This window comes from Cryptomeria japonica, chromosome 1, assembly GCF_030272615.1.
Source record: "Cryptomeria japonica chromosome 1, Sugi_1.0, whole genome shotgun sequence".
NCBI classification, from domain to species: domain Eukaryota; kingdom Viridiplantae; phylum Streptophyta; class Pinopsida; order Cupressales; family Cupressaceae; genus Cryptomeria; species Cryptomeria japonica.
Window position 1 is genome coordinate 612792484 of NC_081405.1, and position 15590 is coordinate 612808073.

Consider the following 15590-nt stretch of genomic DNA (forward strand, 5'->3'; position numbering starts at 1 on the left):
TCACCTTGGCATCAAATGCTCAAGTGTGTTTGAGCATAAACCTAAAACATGTGGCAAGGATGAAGGTAAAACCAAAGGTAGTAGGACATGATCAAAGTCCACCCAAGTGAAGCCAGGAAAATGGCGAATAAAAGACAAACTCCGCCTTCCTAAAACACATGGCAAAGAGAAGAATGTCTTATGCCTAGCAAAGTCTGCCTAGGCAAGGAAAGGTGGGGGTTTGGCATGACAAAAGAAAATAAAATTTGCTGAGGTAAATTGCATAAAACACAAGTTGACTAGGCATAAATGGAATATGTGAAGATGCCTATGCAAGACATAAAAATTTGCCTATGGCTCAAGGGTAAGACATGAAGACAATCGACTTGCCATGCCGAAGAGAGAAAATGGCTAAAGGGAAAAACAAATTTGACAAAGTAACACATGAAATCAAGGGTCAAACAAACGAACGAGTTGGAAAATAAAAGTTTGACACATGAAAAATGGCTGTGTGGAATTTTCCACAACCAAAATAATCAAATTTTGACTAAGTGTTGGAGAAGAAACAGGAAGAAAGAAGAAGAATAAAGAGGAAAAGTAAGGAGAAGATGAATAAAATCCTTGTCCAAGGGCGGAGTTTGTTCTAAGCCAGATCTAGAATTGAAGGCAAATCCACAGGCGAAGTGTGTCCGAGCATAGACATGGTCAAAATCTTGGCTAGGTGCTGGAGGATCCACATGAAGGTGTCACAAAATAAAATTGACTAGCCAAAGTTTGGCTAAGTATGGGAAATACTTCACAGAAAAGTTCCAATTTCCTTCATTGTGGCGAAGGCACAAGGGAATTCTTCTCCAAAATTCAAGACACTTGAAAGAGTTTCCAGGCATCAAGAAAAGTCTTCAGGCTTGGCAAAAATTCCAGACTTCTTGAAGGATTTCATCTCTTGAAGAGTCAAAGACAAGCTCCCAATCAAGATCAGATAGTGGCTAGAGGACTATTCCAAACAAATTTCCATAGGCAATTTTTCGGCACAAATTGGAGAATTTAAGGACATTCAACAATCAAGATCAACATGTCCAGGTTCAATGAACCTAACTTAGGCAATTTTTCGGCACCAGACAAGCTTGAAAGAGTTTCCAGGCATCAAGAAAAGTCTTCAGACTTGGCAAAAATTCCAAACTTCTTGAAGGATTCCATCTCCTAAAAGAGTCAAAGACAAGCTCCCAGTCAAGATCAGATAGTGGCAAGAGGACTATTCCAAACAAATTTCCATACTTAGGCAATTTTTCGGCACAAATTGGAGAATTCAAGAAGGACATTCAACAATCAATATCAACATGTCCAAGTTCAATGAACCTAACTTATCCAGAAGCTTCTAGAAGGCACACTTCACAATGTAACAACCTTCTATTTCATTGTTGGTTTATATTTAGCAAGAAGGACAAGTGTCCTCAAATGCAATTTTCTCATTGGTCGAGAGGTATTGTACCAAACCCTAATTAGGGTTTTATTTTGTAATCTCGACCGTTGATTTGAAATCAATCCTGGCCACTGAATTGTAATTGGGGAGCCTATAAATTGAGCTCACCCCCCTCATTTGTAAATCATGGGAGCATGTTGCAAAACATGTTGAGATAAGTAATTGTTGCTTACAACTGCCAAAGTAATAAGTAATGCATTGTTCGAATTGATGGTGATTACCTCTCTTTATTTTGGAGTTGGCATGGTTCTTATCCCTCATCATAGTTTAGATTTTATTTCATGCATGTTAGAAGAATGCAAGATTTGATAAGTATTGATTTATGGTGAATTTCCGCTCATACTTTTGATGAACAGATGATTTTTGTTCATTGTGTAAAGTTAGTTTGAGTTTATTTTTTGAAGGTTTTATTCATAAGTATGAAAATCATATGCACATCCCTTGAAAGATCGCACTCACTTTGTGTAGTTGTCCTAAGCGTGGCGAAGCAAAGTGTTGTTATTGAAGTCACCTAGTCAATACCATCTCTTGAATTCTTAGGAATAGATTAGAATTTCTAAACCTTATCTCCTTTTCAGTTTTCTTGAAATCCATGATCCAAAACTCAAACGATAAATCTCCATTGTGAATTGAACAAGCCAAGCGTAAGTCCCCCTTGTATTTCAACATACATAACCAACAAAGCTATCCAACATAAAGTCGCTTGTTTGCACATATAAACCTTGGAGTCCCCGTGTGGTCTTTCTCGCAATCTTGGCACACGTAGTGATTTTGTTCAAGAGAGGGTAGAGTATCCTTGGATATTTTATTCTAATGTTCGGTAAATGATAAAACGCATACCAACAAGACCCTCCCTGGTTGGATTGATCGTCAACCAACCATTTGCAACACTGCTTCTTCATTTGGCCAAGAATACCATAGTAGTTGCACGTGATAACCTTCTTCGAGCTGCTCTCAGGTTTGCTCTGGCCTTTTAACTAAAAGGACTTGTCTTTGCCTTTGCCTTTGCCTTTGTCCTTGGCTTTGGCATTGAAGGCATGTTCTGCAATTGATAATTCGTTGCTGGTCCCAAACTATTGTTTCCACCTTTCTTGCTGCAGAAGTTTGTTGCACGGTTCAGAAAACTTGAGGTCAACATTCGTAGATGTAATGTTGAGCGTCTCAATAAAATGTTCATAGGGGCGTGGTAAACTCTTGAGAGTGATCACCACCATGTCTTCTTCCTCCTCCTAGCGACCAATAGCTTCCAACTGATCACAAATATCCTTGATCTTCGTAAGATGCTCCTACAGAGGCAACTTATCATCCATCATTATTGAAAACAGCATGTTCTTCATAAAGAACACTAAGCTCTTGTCTGATGTCTCATGGAGATCCTTTAGATGCGTCCAAATCTCTAAAGCTGACTTGCCAGATGGCACTTGTGGAAGCATGTCGTCGGTGACTGACAATTTGATGAGCATAACTGCTTCCCAATTGTGTTCATCGTACTTAACGTGATCTTTTCCTGCCGCCAAGGGACAAGCAGACTTACCTAGAACAATTTGGTCTAGACATAGATATTCAAAGATTGTGAGCATGTGTTATTTCCACGTGTGGTGATTTTTGTCGTTGAGGCGTTGATTATTTTCCAACATTATGTTGGTCAAAGACGCCATCCGTCCCGCTTTTCAATGCACAAAAACAAGGTAAAACTGCAACAATGAAAAGTGGATTTTTGTGGTCAAAATTTAGTCAAAACCCTAGCACGAACTTTGAGGTACAATCACAAGGTGCTCGTCAAAGAAAAAACCCTTGATTTTTTTATAAAAAATCAGTCAAAAAATCTTGGAAAATTAAAAAACCTTCTGCAAAAAATGGCAAACCCCAAGTCACAGAAATAGAGACACAGAAACCCCCAGCCACAGAGAAACTCTAGCAAAAGGAAATTGTGGCAGATAAAAACCCATGATTTCGTCGCAGAAAAATACTTAAAGAACCCTCGATCTGCAGAAAAACCCACGATTTTGTCGCTGAAGAAAATAGGAAGACGTTGCGTGCAGAGGGGTTGCGGCATAAACAAAAGTCACCATAAATGCCAAAGGCGTCACGACTTGCAGACAAAGGCATTGTGATTTTCAAAGGAGTTGGTGTTAAAAAAAAAATTGTTGCCAAAAGAACTTGTTGCGTGTTGAAGAATCCTGTGAAAACAAAAAACGGCGTGATCTTCAATAAGCCCGCTTTATTTTTTACGAACCCGACACAATTTTTCGACACAACACCCAACGCAAGAACCCTAGAATGTCACAAGCTAAAAAACCCTTCAAAAAAAACAAAGAAAAACAAAAGTCTATTAACAAACTCCACGATCACTCACCAAAAGAAAAAATCCGCAATTTGCACACAAGCGAAAACCCTCTACGATTTTCAAACTTGAGATTTTTTATTTTTTGTTTTAAAAAAAAATTAAAGAAAAAAAATTCTGAAAAAAAAAATTTTCGGGATTAAACACAATTTTTTATTTAAAAAATCTGCCAAAAAATTGAAATTGGCTCTAACACCATGAAATAGTAAATGCATATTAAATTAATGAAGAGAAACGAATTACATATAGGCAATTACATTACGATTTTTCTAACCGAAACAATCGAAAGCAGAAGACTGAAATAGAAACTATCTAACTAAACTAGCCTAATACTAAATGACAATTAATTAATAATTAATTATAAAAAAAAATTATTCTATATGGAGGTAATCTGCATTTTATTGTTTTTGTCACAAGTTATTTAGACTTATTCATATATATTTCAGGTTTTTAAGTCATGAAAGTTTATTGCCTGATGATGATTGTACCAATATGTCCCATTTTTGTTCCTTTTTCCTTATCAGCGTGACAAGATCTAATATTGCTATTTAGAATGGCCATTTTGTTATTCTGCAGCATCGTCGCTATAAGGCTTCCTTTTGTATTTTACATGCAGGTAATCTGTATTTTATCTAAACTTTTAAAGTGACTAGTTTTTTTGGACTTATTTATGAACGCTTCTGGTTTTAACTTACCTAATGATGATTACAGCAATTTGTTCCACTTTTATTCCTTTGTCCTCATCAGCATGACAAGATTTATTATTGCTATTTTGCATGGCCATTTTGTTATTCCGCAGAACCGTCAGTATAAGATTTGCTTTTTGAATGCTTTTACTTGAAGTTGATGAGCATGTAGGTATACAAGTGCTGTTTACAATCTAAAAGTCATAGACACTTGCACTTGCAATGAAGCTCTTGCAATCAAATTCAACGAATCTTGAAAAGCTTCAAAATATAAGAACTCTGAAAACATGCACAACCTGAAACTTATAATTGTCAAGTAATCAATAGTTAACTCACCAACCTTCATAACATTTGAGCTAATTACCATAAAGTAAAATTAGTTATATCCAATGTAAGATCATGTGCTTGTTATTGCATTACATGCTGAAGTATGTACACAGACGAATTTCGAAGACCAAAAAGATATGCTAATATTAATCAATGAAAAAGAATCTGTCATAGCAAGAAGTACCAATATCCTTAGGAGTGCAGATACTCTTGTTGGCATTTTACGAGGATTGGCCTTCAACAATGGAATGTTGGGAATTGATATTTGAGGCTCTTTTGGTGGAGACTTTGCTACTACATCACCTACATATGGTTCAATCAATGTGGAATCATCGTATGCAGTTTCCTGTCAAATGAACCAAATACTGACAGTTTAAGTATTACACTGATCACATTGGTGGAAACTTTGGAAAAAATAATTTGAAATTCAGTAAATCAAAACAAACTCAAGTACCCCGTTTGTGGATGCAAACATTTCTTGCACTGTCAATGCATCACTCTGACGCTCCGTTCTCATTATTTCATTACCAGATTCATCATTTCTTATTTCATGAAGGCATGTTGCAGAATCCCTGCATATAAGTAAAGAGAAAAATGTCAGAGCCAAAGACAGTAATTGTGATGATTAACTGACAGCCCTTGCAGAAACCAAATATTTGTATAAAATATATATATGCTTGTCATAACCTCTTGTAATGAACACTCCAGCCTCCCTCCCCATCTAAAGACAGAACAGTATCATGAAATGCTACAAGAGCAGGCCTGTGAGATATTGTAATGCATGATGTACCCATTGCACGAACTTTTGCACAGAACCGCTCTTCCATGTCTGTAGTGACAGCACTGGTACACTCATCAAGGATAGCAAATTTAGGTTTGTGGTAAAAAAGTCTTGCCATTCCTAATCTCTGTTGTTCCCCAAGTGAAAGTTCATCACCCCAGTTCACTTCTTCATCTGGAGGGTAACGATCTAATAGATACTCAAGATCAACCTGCGAAGAATAAACTAGTTTATCTTAGAACCAGTGAATTGATATGTCCATAAATATGTCAGATTTCCTAATAAGATGCATTATCCAACTTGCCACTAACTTCAAGGACCTACAATGTCAATAAACCATAGTCAAAACCATTAGTTCAATATAAATAGATGGCAAACATGCACAAACATTTTTAAGCAGCTCATGCATCCCTTCCTCAGTAAGTGGCTCAGTCTCCTCTGCAGCAGTAAGAGGATAAATTAGCTGTTCCCGCAATGTTCCAACAGCTGTATAAGGCCTTTGTGGCACATAGAATATCTCACTATTGAGATCTGACCCCAACCCTGGTTTTGTAACACGGCCAGCCACCAATGGCCAAAGGCCTCCAAGCACCCGAAATAAAGAGCTTTTCCCACTCCCATTTGGACCTACGGCATAAACACAGCAGAAAAACTACAATACTTACAAAATGAGGTTCGAAAACTACATAATTGATTTAATCTATCCCTCAATAGAGCATCAAATGCTTGTGAGAAGAACAACTATACATTGTACAAATATCTTAAACAGAAAAATAGCTTATATAAGCTAAATCAATTTTGGAAGACTACAAACATTATGGAATGACCCATAAAAATGGCCAGAAACAATTATTTCCTTCAAGTTAATGTCCAGAATTGTAAAACCAAGATATAATAATAAAAGCTGATAGTATAGCATTGTAGCTGATACTTACCAGTGATGAGAAGATTAGAACCAGGTTCTACTTTCAGAGTCAAATCTTCTACCAAGGTGTTCCCAGTTGGTGTCACAACCTGCCACCAAGTAAGATAACTTATCTATTTAGCACCTTAAACTGCAAGGCCAGAGGCAAAGTTGGAGCAAAATTATTTATACCTTATAAAAATGGCCAACTATAAAAGCTGGAGCAAAATTATTTTTTCTGAAGTGTTCTAATTACCTTGACACCATCAAACTCAATATGTTTGGCTTCAGTAAAGTAGCTCCCACTCTCTTTATTCTGAATAGCACGATTTCCACCAGCAACTCTTAGCTCCCTTGATACAAGCATCAGTTCCCGAATGCGATCCGCATAACCACTGAAATTTCAACAAAACACATCATGTCATATCAGTATGAATATATTTTGGCATTAAATAAAACTTAAGTTGACGCTTTATGATAATACTCCAATCTCAGATTTTATTATTCCATCATAAACCATTATTTAATTTACTATTTTCATATACCTATCTTCTATTCATCATTTAAAGATACAAATGCTTATCCACCATCAAATCCAATGCAAACCAATCAAAATAAGAAAAGAAGAAATCATCCAAAGCAAGCAAATGATTTATGGCAGCCTTTACCTAAGTCGGCTGAGACGTCGAGAACTAATAGAGAGTGTTCCCAAGGCTTGGAACAAAGATATAATGACACTAGTATGGTAGCGTAGGTTACTCAACATTTCAGCACGTCCTAATGTTGAAGTATCAGGTTTCAAATTGCCAGAAAAGAATGGTTCAATGATGAGAACTACCCCAACTGTAGCACCCAAATACTTAAGGAAAAAGTCCTGTATCATCCCGAACCACCAATTTGTATGCAGAACAAGGCTCATGTGCCTAACCAGGATTTTAAAACGATGTTGTATATAGGATGCCTCTCTATCTTGGCCACCATAAAATGCAACACTTTCTGAATGGCTCCTTAATCGGGAATGTAAATGTCGATAATCTCCTTCCAACTGTTGTTCTTTAGACATCAGCTTCCCAAAAGGGGGAGAAAGGTTTGTAATTACAAGACCTGCAGTAGTAACATATGCCTACAACGTAGAAAAACAATAACCCATATCAGATTATATAAACAAAGGTGAAGAACTAAAACATTACATTTCCTCCTTAAAACGTAAAAAATAATAACAGGGTAGAAAAGGCATTCTGTTACCAGTATCCATAGAACATATTTAGGACTCGCGTAAGAACAAAGACGCCAGGTATATAGCAGTCCATCAGAAACTGCAGTCAAGTCTTCTCTAATAAGATCACACAACTCTGAGCAGAACTTTGGAATATCACTCGCAATTCTCTGTTCTGGGTTAGTTGTTCGACTATCCACATGAGATATCTTGTAATATGTCATATTCTGAAAGTAACTCATAGCAATAAGAAAAAGTTTGATAGAAGACAATCAAAACATAACCATTTGGGAGAAAATTTTATTAACTATTCAAAATACTCAAGCATACAATACTTAAGATGAGTGCTTCCAATAAATAAGTGCAGAGTGCAAAATAGAATCAACAATCTCATGAAAAGCAACTATGCTAGGCCTCCTAATTGAAAACCTTATGGTGCTTAATGTCGAACAGCTTTAATAAACGTGCTTGAGTGTTTCGACTATCCACATGAGATATCTTGTAATATGTCATATTCTGAAAGTAACTCATAGCAATAAGAAAAAGTTTGATAGAAGACAATCAAAACATAACCATTTGGGAGAAAATTTTATTAACTATTCAAAATACTCAAGCATACAATACTTAAAATGAGTGCTTCCAATAAATAAGTGCAGAGTGCAAAATAGAATCAACAATCTCATGAAAAGCATTTATGCTAGGCCTCCTAATTGAAAACCTTATGGTGCTTAATGTCGAACAGCTTCAATAAACGTGCTTGAGTGTTTCAGCAATAACAAAAATCAAACTATGCATCACTGGCTACTTAAACAATATTGTAACTTTGAGTACGGGCTTTTCAAATTTATAAGATTGCATGAGTGATGTAACAATAACAGAAAATCAAATTATGCACCACAAAAAGATATAAAATAGGTGTCAATTTATTCATAAAGGATATTATATTCATGCCATCCATAAAAACAAGGAAAAACTAATATTTGGTGCAAATTGTACTGATATCTACATACCTGAAAATAGTCTGCATGAATACGATCTGTCAATATTTTTCGGAAATGCAAGCTTAAGGTTCCTGTTAAATACTTTGCAGTGGAGAAAAACGCTGATTGAAGAAGACATAAAAGAAGATTTTCGGCAATGAGGCGCAAGAATAAAGGCAGACGCCCTAGAAAAACAGCTCTGAACAGAAAACCTTGAACTTTTGCCAATCGATTGCTTAAAGCAGTTCTAAGTATCTGCATGCATATAACCCAATCAAGGGACACTATAAAGTCATTACAATAAAAAGAAAAAGAAAAACTCCAACATCGAAATATATAATGCAAAAAAACTAAGGACCAGAAATGTCAATTTCACCCAACACTGTTGACAATAAACTTGCATGCTGACCAATAAAGGGTGTTTTTTACATTAAAAGGAATCTTTGGTGTGCAATGAAGCACAGAAAGTACATATTACAAGTCTTACCACTATTACAGCCAGAGATAAGAGATTATGCATTCCTTTTCTACCCATCTGAGCTAACAGAATTCCTGCTAATGCCTTGAGTGATTTCAGTGCACTCCTTTTTAGCCTGATCTTTTTAGACATAGGACTATTAGGTCCATTTCGTCTTGCTGTTTCTTTCTCTTTATCAGTTCCATTAGAAGAATCATACTGTTCATTGTGAGAATTTCTACTACGCAAACTCGACTGCATATATACCAGACCACCTCCAGCAATCAATGCCGCTGCTGCAACTGCAAGTACTTTCCTGCAAGTATATATAAGATAAACCATTAAGAACTACATAAAATAATGATTAAAGAGTGTTGCACAGGGCATGTCCACAGAGATCTGGTATGCCTTCCCTGTGTTTCATGAGAAAAAATTTAGGACTACATACATATTAATAAAGCAATGTTCCACAGGGACCTGGAAAACTTCTCATCTTTCATGTGTCTTGAGGGTGCATAGACTTGTCCCAGACATCCCCAAAACACAAGAGACGCATCTCAGACAACCAGGGAACATCAAACGCTGGATGGAGGACATCAGTGTTTTCTCTTTAAAATTCATATTCTCTCAGCTCTAGTGTGCAATGCTGAAAGCTTTGACTTATTTTCCCAACATTATAAAGCTGATTTGTGCTTTAATAACTCTAAATATTTCATTCGTGATCTCTAAGCTCTAGCATGGGATGCTGAAAGTTTTGTCTAAATTTCCCACTATAATGGAGCTGACTCATGTTTCAATAACTCTAGATCTTGAGTTGTTTTTTTCCTGATTGAACATTTAAACCAAATGTGTTGCTGAACTTTTATTCATATTTATTTAAGATGATAATCCTTATTAATAGAACTGATATATTTCTGATCCATAGTTTGTCAAAATGCATATTGTCATTTTTAAAGTATAAAATTGAATTTGATCTGGAAATAAATAAAATGTAGATTTAAAAATATTTTTGTGGATCATCAAACAAGGGAGGTTTTACAGTTGCTTAATTTCTTTAAATATTTTAGTTAATTACATATTATATATCCATGATTTATATCAAGTTTTATAATTTCGTTTTTTCTGTATTAAATTAGCCTTTTTAACATATTTTTAGGCTTGCATCACCTAAATCATCCCCTGGAGGTTTCTCTCCAAACATTCCTGAAACAAATATTTTTCATATCCTAGAAGCTTTGTGATACATCAACAAAAAGGTAAATATAGCTAGTTACAGAGTATGCTCCATAATTACACATTGCTTATTGAAGTAATTTTGTAATGTTTCTATAATGGTCATTTAGTTAGTTAGTTTAGAATCTTTCCTTTTCGTAGTTAGTTCTTATTTAGAATGTTTTTCTTTCGTGTTTCTATTCTCAATCGTTTCCCTTATGGAAAGATCCTCTTATAATCTATATTTAAGGAGCCTTTGTCTCCTTTGTAAAATACTGAATAACAAATTATCATTTCATGGTATCAAAGCATAGGTCCTTTTTTGGCAAATTTTTTGAATAAAAAAAAATTATGGTTTTTACCTAGAAATTTCGAGGAAATCTCTAGAAGTTTTTTGATCGATTTTTTTAAAACAAAAATCATTTTTTTTGGCAGATTTTTTATAGAATAAAATTCGTCGTTTTTTTCTGCTGGAGATCGAGGGGTTTTACCAGCAAAGTTTATGAACGGTTTTTTGATAAAAATCGTGGGTTTTTTTTTTTTTGTGGCTAGGGTTTCAACACGTGAAGACTTCATGCTTTAGAGGGGTTCTGCATGATTTTTTCCACAAAAAATCATGAAGGGTGTTGCGCTGTTTTTTGGGGGTTTTTGATTCTTTTTTCAAAAAAAATCACGGTGGTTTTTTTAATCGTTTTTTGCCCATTTTTTTCATACAAAAATCGCAGATGTTCCTGTTGCTGTGTTATGTCTGGGTGCAAAGTTTTTCATGGGTTTTTAGATTTTTTCCACAAAAAATCATGGAAGGGTTTTGTATGATTTTTTGGAAAAAATCAGGGGGGGTTTTACAAAAATCATGCTCATGGGGTTTTACCATTTTTTCCACAAAATCGTGGTTTCAATTTTTTGTCGCTTTTTTTGTCAACAAAAATTGAGGTTTATGAGAAGTTGATGGCTTCGTTACCCACATCAAGTTTGAAGAATTGTAGTGATCTTGGTCATATCCAAAAGTTTTGCAGAACCAAGGAGGGTGGTCTTAGCAGACTCATGTCACGGAGCATTCTGAAGAAAAGGGGCAGCCTTTTTTGCATTCACGGCCAGATGACTGCAGGTTATGTCAAGTTTTTTGTAGGGTAGTTAGTAAAATGACCATTAAGAGAGAGTATTAAAGTAATTTTGTAATGTTTCTACAATGGTCATTCAGTTAATTAGTTTAGGATCTTTCCTTTTCATAGTTAGTTCTTACTTAGAATGTTTTCTTTCATGTTTCTATTCTCAATCATTTCTGTTATAAAAAGATCCTCTTATAATCTCTATTTAAGGAGCGTTCATCTCCTTTGTAAAATAAAGAATGACAAATTATCATTTCATTGTTAACATTTCTCTTATGTTTACAAACGATTAAATTGAACTCATACTCTCCACCACAGAAAGTACAAATACATCTATCCAATTTATTAGTTTGTGTTACTTTTTTGAGTTAATTTTGAGTGTGTTTGAATTGTTCTTTCTTATAGTAGAAAAAATAATTCTCAAGAATATCTTGCCAAACGAAAGGGTAAAGATTTTTTCAACTAACCAATATTTAATCAGGAAAATATCAGATTAGGGTTAGGGTGTACTAAATTTTTTACAAATGTCAAAATCACAGTCTAAAAACTGAAAAAAATAAGTAATGTAAAAATGAGCAAGAGTGACTGAAATTCAGGTTTTATAAACAAAAATCACATTTTTTTTTGAAATTCTTGAAAACTCACAATTTCTGAAAAAACATGATTAAATCACATTCCATTGACCAAAAAAGCTGGGTTGACTGATCATTTGAAAAAGCTGGAGAATTTTTTGGCAAATATATTCGCAGTAAGGCCAAGCTTGATTAATCAAAATAAACTGCAATTTTTTAAGGATTTCTGCAACTATGGTCCACACCAAAAGATGGTTTTTTGGCTCCACGATGTGTGATGCATACTTACATAAAAAGGGAAAACAAAGAAGATTTTTCTAGTGAAAAAACAAAAGACAATTACAAAATAATTCTGCATGATTTTAGTTTTCAATCTTTTCAAGTATAATTTTTATTTACAAATGTCACACAGAAATTGAAATCTTTTCAAATCCTTTACTAATAAAAGATTGATGAAAAGCTCCCCAATCAAAATAAATTGAGACAAACCTCATTAGTTGATAAGTACCATACCTTCTAGAGTGAGAGAAACCAGGACCCTTTTGTGTTGTTCGCAAAAGCTGCAGTGAAGACATGTTGGTGACTTTTGAATATTTGTCTCAATGACTTATTGAGAAAGTTTGCTCCAATATGCTTTACTAAACATTTGCCAAAGGTCCCAGACAATCTTCACATTACAGGTGTTCCTTAGCGTGGAGCCTACAGTTGGAAACCACAAACCATGAATTGAAATCAATATGTTTTCAAGCAGCAGAAATAAGTTTATAGCCAAAACCAGAAGGACTTAGAAAAGCAAACATGTATGGGCTGATAAAACCAGAATCATGACAATATTTATTGTTAAAATCTTGCTGTGATCTTACAGTTGAAAATAGCAATTTAAATGTCCTGATGACCAAATTTCGTTGTTCCTAACGTTCTTCATTTTAAAGTGACATTGTTTGTGTATCAACTTCAAGGTTAATCAAGCATTCATCCTCAGCTTTTAGTTGTTTGAAATCAAGCTCAAAAATAGTAAATATCTCTATACTTATTCATCCTGATGCTCCAGCCCAAATGTGCAACAACGCAACTATCAATTATAACATCATTCCCAGGTAACCTAAGATTCATTACATGTAATTAAATTCTGCAGACTTATATTATTTGGCTGGTATAAAGTAATAGCCTAGAAGTAACCAACTTATAGAAATTCCATCCTGCTTCAGATAAATAACTTTAGTTAAGACAAAACTAAAGCTTGAGTGGCAACCCCATTCTATTCTCATAGGCTCCCAACAGTACTCAAAATCCAGTGGAAAGAAGAAGAATCATTTGTGCGACTGCGTAGTTCAAAGGAGATGATTGACCAAATAAAAGCGCTATTTTCATTCAATGGCAGCAGTCTTTAAGCTATTTTTATTTTAAGTAACAGCTGCAAATTAGAGAGTTCCTTTAAGCTCATTATTGAATGTTCCTCTATAGATCGTAGAATTGAGAGAACCTTAATGCAAAAAGCCAATCCAAGGGCAATAATTTTTAAATCCTTAGAAATCCCATAGAATTGAGGGCACCATGATTCTTTAAGTTTTAGGATTGTAAGGGTCTATAAATTAGTAAGATACCCCATCCAGTTGTTAACAACAATTTGGACCAAACAAAGTTCCTCCGATCTCACATACAATAAGTTTAACCTGACCCATTCAGTTCTGGACTTGCCTGTCTTAAGATATGAAACAGCTAATTTACGGCCTCCATCAATAGGAACTCTGCTAATTGTGCTACCATCAAGCAACTGCCCCAATTAAAGACACGAGACCTACAAGGGTTCTATTGCGGGCATAACCTCAACGTTGTCAACGCGTCTATCTTCAAAAGCTACAGAAACCAATTGTTATTTTCCATCCGGAGGCTGCAAAATAAAGACCTTCCCCGGTCATCTCAACTCTTTGAATTTCTAATTTATTTAATGTCTTAAACATTACCTATCTACAAGTCAAAAATAAATCATAAGTAGGCCCACTAAGTTTTCCCAATTTCAACTAGTTTTGAATGACCTGCTCATTCCAATTCACAACTTTCCGCAGAATTAAGGAAATAGATTAATCGGAGGCAATGATGACGTAGCTATCAACAAAGGCAAAACTTCAAGGCATCATTATTCAGCGTCGTGAATTTTCAAAGGGAAATTCTCAAAAATACATGTTCCATACGATAGAGAGCTACGATGTCCAATTATAAATATGTCCTTCCTGATCTTTACTAATCCAAAACTCAAAATGAAACATGTCCACGCCCCTGAGAGTTGAACCCATGACAAACTCCAACGAAAATCTAAAACCCAATTCATGAATTCCATCGGCTCATCAAAATTCCCAATACAAACATCCACCCACATTTCATCATCTGAAAAATCTTCGACCCATTACTGCAATCCAATAACAGAAAAACAAAAATATTCCAAAGCAATATGCATGCAAAATTTAACCTAATTATCAAGGGTTTCCGCTATTGCTTCTGGTCCAATTAAGCCATGAAATATATTTTTCCAATTTGCTGAAAGTTAAGAAACAAAACAGCTTTGAAATACAAAAAAGAAAAAGAAAAATTAAAAACAGAATTGGATAAAAATACCTGATCACTAATCTCAACTGTTTATGAATTATTTCTGTAGCTGGGCCAATCCTCCACCACAAAACACGCGATTTTTGTACCCGAATTAAAATAAAGAATGGATTTTATTAACACCGATTCAAATATAAATTAAGGAATGTGATGAAGTGTATGCTCTACCTTTAGACGAGAACAGCAGAATAAACCCAAAAAAGGGCAATTTTTAATGTCATTTTTCTTTTAAAAACAATTTTGAAGTTATTTTCCACAATTTTTTCACTCAAGTCCATCTCGCGAGAAGGCTGAGGCTTTCAAAAGCCCTTCTATCGAGATAATCTCAGCTATTTATGGAACTGCTCTGATGTAGAATCTTCACAATTGTTAGAGCACGACCGCTCCTGACCAATGCTGATCACAGCGCAACCGTCTACAGCCGGTCACTATTGCTTTTCCTACAAAACAATTCAAAGTACAAGTACGTTTCAATGTGGAGAATCTTGGAATTTTTAACTTTTTACTCCAATAGATTTATTCTTTTTAAAGATTTTTACCGTAGATATCGGCGGTAATATATTTAGACCAAGTTTGTCGCGTTCCCACATGAGACAGATTATGACGTCAGCAGGTGGAAGAAGATTCTGTTATGTTCTCTTTAATGACAGAATATTCAAACTTTTTGTTAGGGTTTTTGCTTTGTATACATCACAGGTTATTGTTGTATTGTGGGATTTCATTTCTTTGCAACTTATTATTGTCCAATCAATGTTAAAAAAATAAGTTTATCAAATTTAATTTTTTTTGAATTTTTTTTGTTTTTTTTTTTCTTTTTTTAGTAAAGAAGGTTAGGCTTTATTTTTTCAGTAAATGTGGTATGACCACAAAATCATTGGTTGCTTTTCTTAAGAAAAGGATATGGTTATTATTGTTAAATTAAAATTGATAGATAATATT

The 15590-nt window shown here is 34.8% G+C and overlaps 1 protein-coding gene across 3 annotated transcripts in view; it reads right to left on the reverse strand.

Annotated features, from left to right (window-relative positions):
* The window catches only part of LOC131049415 (ABC transporter D family member 1), a 63606-nt gene extending 48548 nt beyond the window's left edge, over positions 1–15058 (reverse strand). The window contains exons 1-13 of one of the 3 annotated variants that reach the window (XM_057983471.2): positions 14820–15058; positions 14661–14700; positions 12561–12746; positions 9185–9470; positions 8728–8952; positions 7747–7944; positions 7170–7624; positions 6758–6896; positions 6533–6611; positions 5986–6224; positions 5504–5808; positions 5271–5388; positions 5001–5162 (exon numbers count right to left, since the gene is read on the reverse strand). In XM_057983471.2, coding sequence (XP_057839454.2) covers positions 5001–5162; positions 5271–5388; positions 5504–5808; positions 5986–6224; positions 6533–6611; positions 6758–6896; positions 7170–7624; positions 7747–7944; positions 8728–8952; positions 9185–9470; positions 12561–12622 — 2268 coding nt within the window. In that variant the 5' untranslated portion in view covers positions 12623–12746; positions 14661–14700; positions 14820–15058. Of the gene's footprint in view, positions 1–5000; positions 5163–5270; positions 5389–5503; positions 5809–5985; positions 6225–6532; positions 6612–6757; positions 6897–7169; positions 7625–7746; positions 7945–8727; positions 8953–9184; positions 9471–12560; positions 12747–14660 lie in introns of all 3 variants that reach the window. The other 2 variants (XM_057983472.2, XM_057983470.2) reach the window with 2 other exon arrangements.
* Between the last annotated feature and the right edge of the window lie 532 nt (positions 15059–15590).